Here is an 18565-nt window from a genome sequence, read left to right as displayed (position 1 = left end):
GACAATCACATTTCTGATTTCTCTACAGGAATGAGGATTATTCAGATTTTGCATCCAGGGAAGTTTCCACAGAGGAGAAAGTGGCACAGAGAGCAAGAGCAAGATTGTTCTATTGTTTACATGCATGACAATTCTGTAGGAAGGAAGGACTTGCCAAAGTTTGATAGACATCCTTATGATGTTATCTGATTAAAATATGACCATGTAGATCATTGTTGTTACTACTGTTATATAATCACAACAAATCTTGTACAAGATATATCTTGTCAGCTTTCTATGGAAAAGTTATGATATGCTGAATATGATTATCCTGTTTGTATGCATGCATCATCTTTGTATCTGAAGTTATGAATATTGACTATGTATCTGTATTCCACATGTTGTCACACCTGGGTGTGACCCACTGAGGCACGGTGACAATCCAAAACAAGGATATGGCCAAGCAAGAGGATGGCGAAACAGGGGAATGATTAAAGGATTGGAAAACATGGCTTATGGTGATAACCGAAATAGACTAAGCCCTGTGAGAAGGACAGGGAGTGACTTGATCAGAGTCTATAAACACTTGTATGGGAAACAAATATTTGATAATGGGCTCTTCAATCTAGACAAAGCAGACAAAGGTATAACAAGATCCAACGTTTGGAAGCTTAAGCTAGACAAATTCAAACTGGAAATAGGGCATACATTTTTAACAGTGAGGGTTATTAACCATTCAAAGAACTTACCAAGATTCCTGGTGGATTCTCCATCACTGGCAATTTTTAAATCAAGATTGGATTTTTTTTTTTTTTTATGAGAGATGCTCTAGTTTAAACAGGAATTATTTTGGGGAAGTTCTATGGCGTGTGTTACACAGGAGGTCAGACTAGATGATCAAAATTGTCCCTCTGGCTTTGGAATCTAGGAAAGGCAGACACACCTTTAAGGGACCTAGCACAGATGGGTACTGATATTGATTGGACTTCCTAGAATTTCTATAATGCAGTTTTTTAAGATAGCAGATCGAACCTAATCTCAACAAATAAAAACCACCTACCTTAATGCTGGATACAGACTTTCCAGCAAATAAAAATACTTGATGAGTAGAGAGAATGCTCCAGGTGATGAAACTGTGTTTGAGGGTACGTCTACACTACGGGATTATTCTGATTTTACATAAACCGGTTTTATAAAACAGATTGTATAAAGTTGAGTGCACGCGGCCACACCAAGCACATTAATTCGACGGTGTGCGTCCATGGTCCGAGGCTAGCGTCGATTTCTGGAGTGTTGCACTGTGGGTAGCTATCCCATAGTTCCCGCAGTCTCCCCCACCCCTTGGAATTCTGGGTTGAGAGCCCAGTGCCTGATGGGGCAAAAATCATTGTCGCGGGTGATTCTGGGTACAGCCTCACCCCTCCCTTCGTGAAAGCAGCAGACAACCATTTCGCGCCTTTTTTCCTGGGTGAACTGTGCAAACGCCATAGCACAGCAAGCATGGACCCTGCTCAGATCAATACCGCAACAGTGGATGTTGTAAACACCTCGCGCATTCTCGTGCAGTCTATGCTGAACCGGGACCTGCAAAGCCAGGCGATGAGGCGGTGGCAGCTACGGCAGCGTGGCGACGAGAGTGATGAGGACATGGACACACAATTATCTCAAACCGCGGGCCCCTGCACTTTGGAGATCATGCTGGTAATGGGGCAGGTTCTAGCCATTGAACGCCGATTTTGGGCCCGGGAAACAAGCACAGACTGGTGGGACCGCATAGTTTTGCAGGTGTGGGACGATTCCCAGTGGTTGTGAAACTTACACATGCGTAAGGGCACTTTCATGGAACTTTGTGACTTGCTTTCCCCTGCCCTGAAACGCCATAATACCACGATGAGAGCAGCCTTCACAGTGGAGAAGCGAGTGGCAATAGCCCTCTGGAAGCTTGCAACGCCAGACAGCTACCGGTCAGTCGGCAATCAATTTGGAGTGGGAAAATCTACTGTGGAGGCTGCTGTGATGCAAGTAGCCAAAGCAATCATTAAGCTGCTGCTACAAAAGGTTGTGACTCTGGGAAACGTGCAGGTCATAGTGGATGGCTTTGCTGCAATGGGATTCCCTAACTGTGGGGGGGTGATAGATGGAACCCATATCCCTATCTTGGCACCGGAGCACCAGGGCACCCAGTACATAAACCGCAAGGGGTACTTTTCAATGGTGCTGCAAGCACTGGTGGATCACAAGGGACGTTTCACCAACATCCACGTGGGATGACCAGGAAGGGTTCATGATGCTTGCATCTTCAGGAACACTGCTCTGTTTAAACGGCTGCAGCAAGGGAATTACTTCCCAGACCAGAAAATAACAGTTGGGGATGTTGAAATGCCTATAGTTATCCTGGGGGACCCAGCGTACCCCTTGATGCCATGGCTCATGAAGCCATACACAGGCAGCCTGGACAGTGATCAGGAGCTGTTCAGTTACAGGCTGAGCAAGCGTAGGATGGTGGTAGAATGTGCATTTGGCCGTTTAAATGCGCGCTGGCACACATTACTGACTTGCTCAGACCTCAGCCAAACCTATGTCCCCTTTGTTATTGCTGCTTGCTGTGTGCTCCACAATCTCTGTGAGAGTAAGGGGGAGACCTTCATGGCGGGGTGGGAGGCTGAAGCAAATCACCTGGCCGCTGATTACGCGCAGCCAGACACCAGGGCGATTAGAAGAGCACACCAGGAAGCGGTGCGCATCAGAGAAGCTTTGAAAATGAGTTTCATCACGGGCCAGGGTACGGTGTGACTGCTGTGTTTGTTTCCCCTTCATGAACACCTCCCCTTTATTGACTCCTTCCCTGTAAGCAACCCACCCTCCCCCTTCGATTACAGCTTGCTTAAGGAAATAAAGTCTCTATCATTTAAAAATCACGTATTCATTATTAAAAAGTAACTATAAAAAGAGGCAGAGAACTGACAAGGTATCCCGGGTGTGGTTTGGGAGGAGCATAGGAGGGAAGGAAAAGGCCATTAAATACATTTCAATGTAATGACAGCCTTTTGGTTGGACTGTCCACTGGGGTGGAGTCAGCGGGTGCACGAAGGCTTCCCCCACGCGTTCTTACATGTCTGGGTGAGGAAGATATGGAACATGGTGAGTGGTGAGAGTGGTTACACAGGGGCTGCAGCTGCACTCTGTGACCCCGCTGCTCTTCCTGAAGCTCCACCAGACGTCGGAGGATATCAGTTTGATCACGCAGCAGCTCCAGCATTGCATCCCGCCACCTCTGGTCTCCCTGCCTACACCTCTGATCTTTCTGCCGCCACCTCTCATCTTGAGCATCTCTCTTATCCTCACGTTCGTCCCTCCTATCCTCATGTTGGTCCCTCCTGTCCTCATGTTCACTGGCATCTTTCCTGTACTTTGCTACCACGTCCTTCCAGTCATTCAGATGAGCTCTTTCATTGCGGGTTACTTCCATGATTTCCGAGAACATTTGATCTCGCATCTTCTTTTTCCTCCGCCTTATCTGAGAGAGCCTTCGGGATGGAGTAGGGAGGCTTGAAAAATATGCAGCTGCATGAGGGAGAGAAGAAAGGGAGAGAAGTATTTAAAAAGATACATTTTACAGAACAATGGTTAAACTCTTTCACAGTGAACAACACTATTCACCTTACATAGCACATGTGATTTCACTACAAGGTCACATTTTACATCTTAATATTGAGTGCCTGCAGCTCTGGAGTTACAGATCTCACAGACGCAGGTCCGGGCATCAGAATTCAGCTTGCATGTGGCCATGGTAAGCCATTGTCTCTCGGCTTCTCCAGCCTTCATATACACAGTGCCCTCTGATGCTTCTTCCTGTTAACATGCAGCAGCAGAAGCCAACCCCACATCCAATTCTCTAGGATGATTGCTTTACCCCTCCCCTCACCGCTTGGCTGGTATCATGGAAGATCACTGCTAATCGCCCCCCACCGCGTGGCTGGTAGCTGGGACGATTCCTGCTAGCCAAACGCAAAACAGCTTAGCGTTATCCTTCCTCCCTTCCCCCCGCTTGGCTATGTGCAAGGAAGGATTTCTTTTAAGCAACAGCCCAGTAGGAAAATGGCCATCTCTGTCCCCTTAATTAAATTCCTGAATTTCAGCCAGGTTACCATGAACGATATCACTCTGCTGAGGATAACTGAGCAAGATAAAGAACAGATGTTTCTTGAATGCCAGCAGTCACCGGGACCATACGCAGCTATGCTTTGTCTGCAATGATACCTGATTACTTGCTACATGCATGGCGTGGTAAAGTGTCCTACCATGGTGGACGGAACAAGGCTGCCTTGCCCATAAACCTTCTGCAAAGGCTTCTGGAGTACCTCCAGGAGCGCTTCATGGAGATGTCCCTGGAGGATTTCCGCTCCATCCCCAGCCATGTTAACAAGAATTTGTTACTGTAACTTTACTGGCCACGAATGCATCCCAAGCCCTCATGGCAAATCAATCATTAAAAAAGCTTGCTTTTAAACCATGTTTTATATTTACAAAGGTACACTCACCAGAGGTCGCTTCCATGGCTTCACTGTCTGGGCTAGTGGCTTGGGAGGGCTGGAAGGGTAATTCTGTCTGAGTCACAAAAAGCTCCTGGCTGTTGGGGCTAACGGAGTGCTGTGTGCTCGCTGCAAGGTCGTCCTCCTCTTCCTCCTCCTCCTCATCTTCCCCCTCCGTAGAATCCTCAGCCATGGTTGAGATTACAACCCCCACCTCGGAATCCATGCACAGGGGTGGGGTAGTGGTGGCGCAGCCCCCTAAAATTGCATGCAGCTCAGCGTAGAAGCGGCATGTTTTCGGCCCTGACCTGGACCTTCCATTTGCTGCTTTGGTTTTCTGGTAGGCTTGTCTGAGCTCCTTAACTTTCACTCTGCACTGCACTGAGTCCCTGGTGTGGCCTTTGGCCATCATAGCCTTGGAAATTTTTTCAAATATTTTTTCATTTCGTCTTTTGGAACAGAGTTCCGTTAGCACTGAATCCTCTCCCCATATAGCGATCAGATCCAGCACCTCCCGTGCGGTCCATGCTGGAGCTCTTTTTCGATTCTCAGGAGACTGCATTGCTACCTGTGCTGATGAGCTCTGTGTGGTCACCTGTGCTGATCACAGCTCCACGCTGGCCAAACAGGAAATGAAATTCAAAAGTTCACGGGTCTTTTCCTGTATACCTGGCCAGTGCATCCGAGTTCAGACTGCTGTCCAGAGCGGTCACAGTGGTGCACTGTGGGATACCGCCCGGAGGCCAATACCGTCGATTTGCGGCCACACTAACCCTATCCGATATGGTAATACCGATTTTAGCGCTAGTCCTCTCGGGGAGGAGTACAGAAACTGATTTAAAGAGCTCTTTATATCGATATAAAGGGCCTCGTAGTGTGGACGGGTACAGCGTTAAATCGGTTTAATGCTGCTAAAATCGGTTTAAACGCGTAGTGTAGACCAGGCCTGAGATAGTTCATACCCAGCCTTGTACAAGTGACATGACTTGACAGTTAATGATTCTACCTGTTCTGGCACTAGAGTGCGCTAAGGTGTTGAAACTGCTAGTGGTAACCACTGTATTGTAAGGCCTGGGGAATGTCATCATGAGAATGTCAGTGAGAAAGAAAGAAGCAGCCTATTGTCTTCATTTCCTGAAGCCTAGTAGAAGCAGAACAGTGGTATGTAAATTCTAAGTAGGAAAAATCTTTTTTTGGGGGGGGATGTGCCAACATGTTTATCTTTACTTCATGTGTACGGAATTCACTAGTGAAAGCCTCGGTTGGCCCTTCTTACACTAAAATGCCTAGACGAACTTCTGAAAAAAAAATATGTAGACCATACAAAAAAAAATGGTTACTCACTTCTCGAAACGGTTGTTCTTCGAGATTTGTTATTCATGTCCATTCTAATCATGTGTGTGCATGCGCGTGTGTGCATGCGCATGTTGATTGGAAGATTTTTCCCCTAGCAGCATCCGTTGGATTGGCCTGGGTGCCCCCTGGAGTCGCACCTTCATGGCGCCTAATATAGAGCTCTGCTGACCCACCACCTCTCAGTTCCTTCTTGCCGGCTACTCTGACAGAGGGGTAGGAGGATGGGTATTGGAATGGAATGGATGGAATCAGAAGGAAGATGTCCTGGTTAATGTGAAACTGAGACAACCTTCAGGAGGAAAGCAGGGTGAGGCCTGAGCTGAATCTTGTCCTTAAAGAACACGGTGCAGGGAGGGTCTGATGTCAGGGCCCTGAGCTCAGACACCCTCCTGGCTGAAGTTATTGCCACCAGGAACACGACCTTGTAGGAGAGGTAGAGCGGGGACCACGTTGCTAAAGGATCAAAGGGGGGTCCCATGAGCCTAGAGAGGACCAAGTTGAGGTCCCAGAAAGGGACCGGTTGACAGACATGAGGATACAACCTGTCAAGCCCCTTTAGGAATCAGCTGACTCTGGGTTTAGCGAAAACCGAACTGCCCCACACGCCCAAGTGGAAGGCTGAGATGGCAGCCAAGTGCACTCTTATAGAAGGCAACAAGAGACCTTCCTGCTCCAGTCTAGAATGTGTGGCACTGAAGCGAGTGTCGGGGGCGAGTCACACTGCATCAACCAGATTGAAAATCTCTTCCACTTGGCAAGGTACATGGCCCTCATCGAGGGTTTCCTACTGCAAAGGTGGACCTGTCTGATGGGTGTTGCCTCCTCCTGCCACTCCTGTTCCTCCTCCAAGAACCGTCCTTTCGGTTCTGCTCCTGAAATCTCTGTGGAGTGTCTTGGGAGGAGTCTTTTCTTGGCACCAAGCTTGACGACGGTGCCGGGGTGCTCCGCGTCGAGGATGACGCATTATGGATTGAGTCCCCTGAGCCCGGGTTGGAGTGGGGGCGTACAGCTGCCTCCATGAGGATCACCTTGAGCTGCTGTTCCCTTTCTATAAAAGTTCTCGGATGGAACTCGCAGCAGATGTTACAGTGATCTTTTTTATGGGTCTCCCCTAGGCACTGTAAACACGACGAGTGTGGATCGCTTTTCGGCATGTGCTTTGCTCAGGCCACACAGTTTTTAAAACCTCGGGACCATGGCATACCATGGCTCTGGGGAGCCGGGATGTGGGGGGAACCCTCAACAATCTCTATACTATGAACACTAAGGACATTAACTAACTAAGGTAACTATATACAACTAGAGAAAGAAAGAGCTTGCTGAGCGAGAGCTAAGGGAAGTTCCAGCCCCTGAGGTGGTGGTGGATTGGCAGGGCTCTATACTGGACTCCATGAAGGCGCATCTCCAGGGGGCGCCCAGGCCGACCTGACAGATGCCGCTAGGGGAAAAATCTTTTGGCCAATGTGCACGTGTGCACGCGCACACCTGATTGGAATGGACATGAACAAGCATTCGAAGAACTCCGCTGTATATACAATGAAAGGTAAAAGCAGTAATTGTCGTTCCAGAGGAAGGACAGGACTTTCAGGGTGTATCCACACTGCAATAAAACACCTGTGGCACTGAGATTCAGAGCCTGGGGGTCTCTGGCTGCGAGGCTAAAAATTGCATTGTAGACATTCAGGCTCAGACTGGAGCCTGGCCTCTGAGATGCCCTGGTCTCAAAAGCACAGGCTCCAGTTGGAGCCCAAATGTCTACACTGCAATTTTTAGCCATGTAGTCTGAGCCCCCATAATCTTGAGTCTCTCACAGGCTCTGAGACTTGGTGCCATAGGTTTCTTATTGCAGTGTAGATGTAACCTAGTCCACGTGTCCATATCAGTGATATTCAGACCTCAGCAGTTCAGTATCCAAATTAGTGATCAACATTACCCAAAAGATCCACAGTAGTGTGAATTCATTGTTTTATTTACTATAGTACTATTCATATTTAAACAGTATAAACTAAATATTTCTCCTGTCATATCTATATTATTCTCACAGCAAAATAACTGACCAAGCATTATTATTTTATCAATTAGAATTGGTTTATAACACAGTAAAAGCATCCTGATTGGTTAATGATTAAATCAGTGTTTTAATATCATGTGCTGCAAAGAGCTGCAGTAGATACATCACGAGTCTCAGTTTGAGTATCACTGGTCTATAGACTGGGACAGAGAATATTCCCAAATCCATCATCCAATCACAACCTATAAAGCAGTTCAAAAGACAGCCAGTATCAATATATGCCTCTTCAGGCCTTGCAGAAGAAGGTAGAAAAATAGGGCAGAACTGTCTGTGGATTTGTTACTTTGTTGGAAGGAACGTAACCAGAATATAAGGTCTGCTGCTGATTCAACACCACAGAGTAATACCACAATGCTGCAACTGAAGGTCCACAAGAGACACCAATATAAATAAAAAGTGTGATACCTCAGGATTTACAAGCCTTATGCAACAACGAGATAAACGGAGGCATCTGGTTGCTCTCATTTCCTGATGCCAGCAGTATGTGTGTCTATGACAACATGTTTAGCCTTACTGCCTAGGTATGGAGTTCAGTACTGAAACACAGCCCAAACCTTTGTTGATGCTGACAGAAATGCCTATAACTGCCTTTTCAGCAGAATAAGAGAACTTTGGGAAGTTAGTCCAAGTGTCTGTTGACTCAGACAGAATACCCCAAATCTAGCACCCGATCACAGCAGATAATGGCAGTTCAAGAGACGGACAGCAGCAACTTGTGATTCACGAGGCCTTTCAAAAGAAGCTAGGAATAAATAACAGAATTGTTTGAGAATCTGATATTATTTAGCAAAAATGTTACTATGCTAGGAGGTCTGATGCAACCATAACAGAGCAACAGCACAGTCTTTGCAAGCTAAGTTGTTCTTGAAAGCTTATAAAAGACTCTGGTGCATGACACTGTCATTTAGGGTGACCAGATGTCCTGATTTTATCGGGACAGTCCTGATTTTTGGGTCTTTTTCTTATATAGGCTCCTATTACCCCCCACCGCCTGTCCCGATTTTTCACATTTGCTGTCTGGTCACCCTACTGTCATCTCACCCCAAATAATAAAAACAAGTACACAGGAGAGAGATCAGATATGAGGAAGAGGTGCTCAGTATGAGAAGGGGGGCTTTAATTTGATCTAAACAAAGTTAGGAAAGAAACAAACAATATAAAATAAACATAAAAAATACAATAAAACGGGTCAGACTTTCCAGCAAACAAAGATATATCAGGAGTAATTAGAAGACTCCAGAGCATGAGCAAAACACAAGAAAATTTATACTCAGCCTTGTACAAGTTACACAGCCACTCAAAAAGCAAATGCTTCTGTCTGTTCTGGAAATATAGGTTGCCAAGGCCTAGAAGAAGATGGTGGCAGATAGCTCAGGGAAAGCTGTTGTGCAGTTTCAACAAGAAAGATACTGGAAACCTATTTCCTTCATTTCTAGGGCCTCACAGGAACAGAGTCATGATATTTGGATATTGGAGAAGAGGGAGCACTCAGGCAAGTCATCGTGTTTGCCTTTCCTGGTTGAGTATGGTATTCACTATCTAATCACCACAGGAGCTGTGCTTGGCCTTTCTTTAAACAAACATCTTGGATGAGCTTCCAACTAACTTTTTTTGCTCAGACACCTCCAATTTACCAACCAAAATAGCACATGTGTCAGAAATGATGCTGGCAAAAGGAATGTCTCTTTCTGGAGCACCAGTTGACTAAAGGAGGGACAGGAGGCTGAGGTACATTTTAAGAGTTACAAGACCAACAGTGAGCAATACCACGAATTGTGAGCATGGGTGGTATTAAAAATTCACATGGAACACTGATGCAGAAACACATTTCATTAATGTGGGAATTAGTGTCAACCCGTAACCAAGAATAATGGAAAATTGTAACATATACCAATTACTGCAGCTTTAACCAACAGAAATATTGATGTCAACTAATTTTCCTGAGGTCCTGCAGTATGAGGCAATGGATCTATTCTTCTGAAATGAGAATGGTGTAATAGACTTCTTATCTGCAAATACTGAAACAGCCAAATTAGAGGAAACAACTCAAACTATACTTCATCAGTGAAAGTCCATCAACGGTTCTCACTTGTCTGCTACAGCCGTTACTGTTTTCATTAGACTGTTCTTACAGAACTGAACAAATGACAAAATTGAGAAAAGGTGTAACGAGGATGTGGCAAGTTTAATACACAGACCATAACATTGCATAAGAGGCAAGACGGTTTCCAGGAAGTGATGTAATATGTTCTATATTTTGAAACAACAAGCAGAACTTTAAAGTGGTGTTGACTCCTTTTTAAATTATGTGGCAGAACATCCTTCTGCCCTGCAGAAGAGAAACAGACAGAAATTTAAACTGAAACTGGACTTTTTTTAGCTAATATTTTAAGAATGGGATATTATCATCAGTAGGCTCAATCTAGGAGTAACTAGGTGAAATTTAATAGCCTGTGATATACCAAAGGACAGACTAGGTGATTTAATGGCCCCTTTCTGGCCTTAAATTCTAGGAAATATAATTTTATTATATTGGTCACTAGAGGCTCTAACCCAGTGAGCTAGGGATGGTACAAACAAGCCTAAGGGAAGGGGAAACAGCGGCACAGAAAGGTGACATGACTTCCCAAATGTCACATGGGACATTGGCAGAGCTGAGATTTGTACCTAAATCCTCTAATTCCTAGTGCCGAGCCCCATTAAGCAGACCATGCTGCACCGAGAATTCTGCCTGCATTGTATGACTGCTTCCTAACGTACAATCCAAATATAATGGGCATGATGATACGGAATATGTTGTTGCCTTATTTAATTTCTTAATGTTTGTGCTTTGTTGTTTGATATCCTGGAGTTTAAATTTAAACTGTGCTTGACAAATAGAGAGCAAGGGTATTATTACGAATAAACAACTGTCCTACAAATTCAAGATTATACACAAACTGAGTGTATTGTGGCAATGTACATTATCATCCAGTTTATATAAGATATATGAATCATAGAATCACAGAATATCGGGGTTGGAAGGGACCTCAGGAGGTCATCTAGTCCAACCTCCTGCTCAAAGCAGGACCAATTCTCAACTAAATCATCAGGGGCTTTGTCTAGCCTGACCTTAAAAACTTCTAAGGAAGGAGATTCCACCACCTCCCTAGGTAACCCATTCCAGTGCTTCACCACGCTCCTAGTGAAAAAGTTTTTCCTAATATCCAACCTAAACCTCCCCCGCTGCAACTTGAGACCATTGCTCCTTGTTCTGTCATCTGCTACCACCGAGAACAGTATAGATCCATCCCCTTTGGAACCCCCATTCAGGTAGTTGAAAGCAGCTATCATATCCTCCCTCATTCTTCTCTTCTGCAGACTAAATAATCCTAGTTCCCTCAGCCTCTCCTCATAAATCATGTGCTCCAGCCTCCTAATAATTTTTGTTGCCCTCCACTGGACTCTTTCCAATTTTTCCACATCCTTCTTGTAGTGTGGGGCCCAAAACTGGACACAGTACTCCAGATCAGGCCTTATCAATGCCGAATAGAGGGGAATGATCACGTCCCTCGATCTGCTGGCAATACCCCAACTTATACAGCCCAAAATGCCATTAGCCTTCTTGGCAACAAGGGCACACTGTTGACTCGTATGGATATGATTTCATTAAAAGATCCATTGTCTGGAAAAAAGTTCAGTAAAGTTCACTCAAATTTAGACTCCAGCCTACAATGGCTGTTTCTTCTTTATGGCATTTAAGTGCAAGTGTTTCTAGGGTGCAAACACTTCCAGGAAGGGGAATTTGTGAGGGTAGTACAAGGGGACTGAACTTCAAGTGAAGGGATGGAATCCAGCAAGAGAAAATGTAGGTCAAAGAACAGAGAAACATTTCTAAAAGTGAGGCCTATTGGAGCAAGGAATAATCCCCAAGGGGAGTCCTAGTGCTGGTCATTAAAACTCAAACTGGACAAAAGTAACTAGAAATGCACTGAAGGGATGAATCTAGCCCTGGCCTCACCCAAGGAATACGTTAGGCGACCTAATAAATCCTTTGTTATTCTACAACTCTATGAGGAAAAGCTGTTTTCAAGCAAGGTGGAATTTTTCCTTTGGGTTCCTGAATTAAACTGGTGGGGATGAGGAGAGCTAAAAACATCCTCCCAATACCTCTCCAGCTGAGAGTATTTTGTGGGGAGGTGGGAAGAAGTAATACTCTCTTACAGATACACAACATCTTTCACCCAAAGGAGCTCAAAACACTGCAAACTGTACTGGAAGAATCCCTTCACTCATCCTCATTTGGGGTGACAAAGCAGTAGCCAGGAATGTTAACCCCCAGAACCTGCTGCATCACAGGAGGAGAGAGGACATTCTGGCCAGTGGCACCAGAGCAAATCCCTGCCCTACAGAGAGCATCATAAGATCCTTAGTGCCTGTCCACCCCCGGTTTGTTACTGTCTCATCTGGCAAACCAGGGTCTCTGCAAAGGAATGAGGAATTGGAGTGTTTCCGAAGGAAAGAGCAGAGTGGGAAAAGTGGCCTCCAGTGGCTACAACTTCAGATGGGAGATGTGCAGCATGGCCCCAAGGAACACACATTCCCAGGGAGAAGGCAGAGTCTCTGGGAGGATTCTAACAAGGCAGCATTGGAGCCAGTGCTGGCTTGGCATGATTGTCAAAGCCAAGGTATTAAAATCAGCCCAGTATGCAGCATCATGAGGTCTAGGCTCCACATTCCCCTCCCAAAAACCTCTTAGGTGTCCCACTTCCCTGGGAGGCTCCCACCTTTGTGTACCCTCCGCAGGGCTCCCATGTAGTGGCACGAACCCCCCTTTTTTATTGACAGGCAGTTAATTAGGGTTGTGCGCTCCCAGGAGATAGGGGGGTTAATCACATCACATAACTCATAGTACACGATTCGCACCAGCAATATGCAGACGGAACACCTGTTCTGTTTTCAATTGGCATCATATGAATGCACGGTAACAGCGAGCTGTGAATTGAGGGTGTAAGTATTCTCCCACAGTCCGTTGCTTCACCTCTGAGCAGCATGCATCCTGCGATTGTTTTCAGTGTGAACTGTGGGAAGTCAAGTGTATTTAAATATTTTAAAAAAATGCATGATTCGACTGTCTCGGTTCCATACATCTTTTCTGAGTTGGCATGCGCCATTTTCAAATTGCTGTCAGTCAGCATGGACCAACAATGCTTCATGCTGCTATGGTGATACGTTCAAACATGCAAAGACTGCTTGGGCAGTATTACAGCACTCAGAGCTGGAGGAATTTGGCATTGGACTTCACCTATCCCATCACTGAACAGATGATGCGGGAAGAAAATATTCAGCAGCAGCAGCAGCTCCTCCCATAGTAGGAGGATATCTTCAATGATGGCAGCAGGATGAGGTGGAAGAACCGAAGGATGCTAAGCTGTTAGAACAAGAGGACTAGTTCCTGGATCACTTACACAGCCATTCAGCACCATTTCTGGGCCTGGGAAACCAGCATGGATTGGTGACAGAAAATTGTTCTGCAGAGCTAGAATGACCAGCACTAGCAAGAGAACTTCACGATTGGGGGTGGCGTAGGGGGAGGGGCTACTTTTTTTGAGATCTGTGCAAAACTGGCCCCAGAGTTTCAGTGACAGCATATCCACATACAGTACCCTGTATACACAGAGAAACAGGTTGCTACTGCCATCTGGAAGCTGGCCACCCAGGAAGGCTGTCTGTCTGTAGCCAGCCGATTTGGTGTGGGGAGATCAACTGTGGGGGTCAGTCTCCTGCAGGTCTGTTATGCCATAGTGCTGTCTAACCTGGTCGAGAAGCTGGGTAACGCTCAGTCACACGATGGAGAGTGTCCATAGAGAACCATAGAACAAAAAGGTGGGGAGAGAGTGCCACAGCAAGATCCCTGCAGAACCATAGACATGAATTTGCATCACGTACTTTTAAATGAAGTTTTCTTCATCAAGACAGTTGCATAAGAACAGGATCAAAATGACGTAGGTTCTTCCCCTCTGTTCCTAGCAACTTAGAAGTGGAGAGACATTAACAGGGAGTCCCCAGAGGGAAGGATGGCTTTAAGAGTCTGATCCTCATAGACTTTATGGTCAGAAGGGACCAATATGATCATCTAGTCTGACCTCCTGCACAAAGCAGGCCACAGAATCCTACCCATCCACTTCTATAACAAACCCCTAACCTATGTCTGAGTTATTGAAGTCTTCAAATTGTGGTTTGAAGACCTCAAGCTGCAGAGAATCCACCAGCAAGTGACCCATGCCCCACGCTGCAGAGGAAGGCGAAAAACCTCCAGGGCCTCTGCCAATCTGCCTCGGAGGAAAATTCCTTCCCAATCCCAGATACAGCGATCAGCTAAACCCTGAGCATGTGGGCAAGACTCACCAGCCAGCACTCAGGAAATAATTCTCTGCAGTAACTCAGATCCCATCCCATCTAACATCCCCTCACAGACCACTGGCCATACTTACCTGCTGATAATCAAAGATCAATTGCCAAAATTAAGCTATCCCATCATACCATCCCTTCCATAAACTTATCAAGCTTAGTCTTAAAGCCAGATATGTCTTTTGCCCCCACTACTCCCCTTGGAAGGCTGTTCCAGAACTTCACTCCTCTAATGGTTAGAAACCTTCGTCTAATTTCAAGTCTAAATTTCCTAGTGTCCAGTTTATACCTATTTGTTCTTGTGTCTACATTGGTACTAACCTTAAATAATTCCTCTCCCTCCCTAATATTAATCCCTCTGATGTATTTATAAAGATCAAGCATATCCCCCCCTCAACCTTCTTTTGGTTAGGCTAAACAAGCCAAGCTCTTTGAGTCTCCTTTCATAAGACAGATTTTCCATTCCTCGGATTATCCTAGTAGCCCGTCTCTGAACCTGTTCCAGTTTGAATTCATCCTTCTTAAACATGGGAGACTAGAACTGCACACAGTATTCCAGATGAGGTCTCACCAGTGCCTTATATAACGGTACTAACACCTCCTTGTCTTTGCTGGAAATACCTCGCCTGATGCATCCTAAAACTGCATTAGCTTTTTTAACGGACATATCACATTGGTGGCTCATAGTCATCCTGTGATCAACCAATACTCCAAGGTCCTTCTCCTCCTCTGTTGCTTCCAACTGATGTGTCCCCAATTTATAACTAAAATTCTTATTATTAATCCCTAAATGCATGACCTTGCACTTTTCACTATTAAATTTCATCCTATTACTATGACTCCAGTTTACAAGGTCATCCAGATCTTCCTGTATGATATCCCGGTCCTTCTCTGTGTTAGCAATACCTCCCAGCTTTGTGTCATGCGCAAACTTTATTAGCACATTCCCGCTTTTTGTGCCAAGGTCAGTAATAAAAAGGTTAAATAAGATTGGTCCCAAAACTGATCCTTGAGGAACTCCACTAGTAACCTCCTGACAGTTCACCCTTCAGTACGACCCATTGGAGTCTCCCCTTTAACCAGTTCCTTATCCACGTTTCAGTTTTCATATTGATCCCCATCTTTGCCAATTTAACTAATAATTCCCCATGTGGAACCGTGTCAAATGCCTTACTGAAATCGAGATAAATTAGATCTACTGCATTTCCTTTGTCTAAATAATCTGTCACCTTCTCAAAGGAGGAGATCAGGTTGGTTTGGCACGATCTACCTTTTGTAAAACCATGTTGTAATTTGTCCCAATTACCATTGACTTCAATGTCCTTAACTACTTTCTCCTTCAAAATTTTTTCCAAGACCTTACATACTACAGATGTCAAACTAACAGGCCTATAGTTACTCGGATCACTTTTTTTCCTTTTCTTAAAGATAGGAACTATGTTAGCAATTCTCCAGTCATACGGTACAACCCCTGAGTTTACTGATTCATTAAAAATTCTTGCTAATGGGCTTGCAATTTCATGTGCCAGTTCCTTTAATATTCTTGGATGAAGATTATCTGGGCCCTCCGATTTTGTCCCATTAGGCTGTTCAAGTTTGGCTTCTACTTCAGATGTGGTAATATCTACCTCCATATCCTCATTCCCATTTGTCATCCTTCCATTATCCCTAAGCTCCTCATTAGCCTTATTAAAGACTGAGGCAAAGTATTTATTTAGATATTGGGCCATGCCTAGGTTATCCTTAACCTCCATTCCATCCTCAGTGTGTAGCGGTCCCACTTCTCCTTTCTTTGTTTTCTTCTTATTTATATGGCTATAGAACCTTTTACTATTGGTTTTAATTCCCTTTGCAAGGTCCAACTCTACATGGCTTTTAGCCTTTCTCACTTTATCCCTACATGTTCTGAGCTCACTAAGGTAGCTTTCCTTGCTAATCCTGTTAACAGTGGGATTAATACGCATAAAATTAATTTGCCAAGTTCAGCAGAAGCTATGCGTAATATGGCGTGCCAGGTTCTACTCCATTTGCATTACTGATTATTTTCTATAACACCTTAATCCCACTTTCTTTGCTGCTATGACTGTCACCCTCTGTGAAAGATGCCTATCCGTGCCCATCCTGATTGCTGGTGCTGCTTCACTAGCATCTCATTCTTCTGTGGAATGAGCAGACTTCAGTTTGTACTATGTAGAGTATTAATTCTATTTTCAATTAACAAGCAAAAAGTACGTGTGATATTAAAGGTTGGATATATTAAAAATGCAATTTCTGCTTCAGCCGCCTTTTTGGTCCTTAGTTCATCTCATTTTACAGAGAGCAAAGCGCAAGGTCCCTGCCCTATCACTCAGCAGAACCTGCTGAAATCAGTAACAAACGATAGTCCTTTTTTTATTCAATTGTGATTTTTTTTTCAGCCAGATTTCTAAATGTTTTTCAGTGTAGTTCTCAGCATGGATATAACTGAAAAGAAAAGAACAGTGGACTAGAGCTATTTTATAAATGGAAGGAAACCACCATTTTATAAGTCTTTTTCAGTGATAAGAGTGACAGGTAAATAGGTTAAGTCATTGGAATCTGTGCTGGGGCAGCTTCCCCACACAGGCAGAAGAAGGGTTAAAGCAGCCTTGCGGAGGCTGTGCAGAACCCAGCCAATTAGATGAGGGCTTACTGAGCCAGCCAATAGGGAGAAGGCTTAGTGGAGCAGCCAATCAGGGCCAGGCTGGCACGTATAAGAAGGGCTGCTGAGTAGAACAGAGGCAGTCCCCCCTGGAGAACAAGGGAGGAGGACTGGCTGACCTGTAGGGGAGTTGCGGGAAACAGCATCATGGACAAAGCAGTGTTGGGCAGGGTCAGGGAGCAATAGGGTGCTCCAGCCTGATGGCTGCCAGACTGAGGCCCTGATACAAGGGTGGAGAAGGGGCAAGTGCTAAGGGGAAGTGGCCCAGGGAAATAGAAGGTGGAATAGGAGGAGGGGCAGTATGTGGCTGCTGGCTATAGGGTCCCTGGGCTGGGACCTGTAGTAGCAGGCAGGCCTGGGTCTCCCCTCTTTTACCCCCCACTTGCCACCAAGGGGAGTGGCCAGTGCATGGATTGCAGTTTGCCACTGAGATGAGTGGTTGGACTAAGGACTGTTGGGTCTCTGGATTGGGGGAGAGAACTGAGTGGGGCACAGCCAGAAGGCTGTGTCCAGAAGAGGATGCTGCAGTCTAGGAATGATGTGAGTCCTAAAGGTGGAGGCGAGAGTGATGACTGGTGAGACACCATTAGATGAGGGCACTCTGGTGAAATGAGAGCTAATTCTCAGGATGGCCAGCAGGAGGCTCTGTGGTTGTGACTCCTGCCTCTTTACATGTGGCAGAGAATGGTGGCACGCCATCACCCCAATACAAGGGGAAGCTAGAAGTCTGTGGGGACCATTACCTGACTGAGAGACAGTGGAGGTGGAGAAATGGAGTCAGACTACTTGAGAGTCTGTGTGGCCTGGCTAGCCAAGCAGCAGATGTATATGCTTAAGCTGCTGTGAGAGAGGGGCTATAGAGAGCAAGTAGAGAAGCAAGGTCCCAAGGTCGGGCAGAAGCCCGAGTAGGGCAATGTTACGCCTATTGGCAAAAGGGCCACTTTAAGAAGGAGTGCCCCTACTGGAAAGAGGGACAGTGGAGAAGAGAATACCCCTACTGGGATGGGGAACAGAGACCTCAGCTGGCAAATGGGAAGAAGATAGAGCACATGAAAATCCCCCCTGCAAAGTGAACAGGGAGGCATACTTCAGAAGATCATTCTAGGGAAAAGTAGTAATTTAAATTAGCTTATGATGTAGTAAGTTATCAGGGAATCCAGTACTCCAAAAGGGTTTAACGTAAAAGTCAAAAACTTATTTGAATTGAACCGCGAGACTATAAAAAAAGGCAAAACCAAACCATCCTCTTTTCTTTTTGTGCTGTAGCAAAATCCATTAAGAAAATATATTTTGTAAGAATGTAAAAAAAAAAAAGGGGGGGGGAAGAGGTGTTGTGTTTATCAAAAGGTGAAATGCATAACTTAACTTTGCTAGGATATTCGTTCATTCAGCCACATTTATTCTTGCTGTTCTCATGGCATGTACTTTCCAGAGCTCCAAAGCCTTCTGAATTGTTTTCCAAAGTGGTCTGTAATTTCAATGGGCTGAACTTGCTGGTATTTTAACTCCTATCCAATTGCTTCAGAAGCCTTTTTAAATTCAAATCTCTCACCATAA

At 45.2% G+C, this 18565-nt stretch overlaps 1 protein-coding gene across 1 annotated transcript; it reads right to left on the bottom strand.

The window, feature by feature from the left end:
• Positions 1-2883: 2883 nt before the first annotated feature.
• On the bottom strand, positions 2884-5890 carry LOC127043298 (uncharacterized). The gene is made up of 2 exons (XM_050937298.1): positions 4521-5890; positions 2884-3543 (listed from the first exon to the last, which is right to left on the bottom strand). The coding sequence occupies exons 1-2, from the start codon at positions 5071-5073 to the stop codon at positions 3008-3010; spliced, it is 1089 nt and encodes a 362-aa protein (XP_050793255.1). The 5' UTR covers positions 5074-5890; the 3' UTR covers positions 2884-3007.
• Positions 5891-18565: the final 12675 nt, after the last annotated feature.

This window comes from Gopherus flavomarginatus, chromosome 1, assembly GCF_025201925.1.
Source record: "Gopherus flavomarginatus isolate rGopFla2 chromosome 1, rGopFla2.mat.asm, whole genome shotgun sequence".
NCBI lineage: Eukaryota > Metazoa > Chordata > Testudines > Testudinidae > Gopherus > Gopherus flavomarginatus.
This window is presented reverse-complemented; position numbering and strand designations above follow the sequence as displayed.

Coding starts and splice junctions, on each gene's coding strand:
- LOC127043298 (XM_050937298.1), bottom strand. CDS start 5,073: ATGCAGTCTCCTGAGAATCGAAAAAGAGCTCCAGCATGGACCGCACGG. Junction 3,544..4,520: donor AGCCATGGAAGCGACCTCTG/GTGAGTGTACCT, acceptor TCCCTCATGCAG/CTGCATATTTTTCAAGCCTC.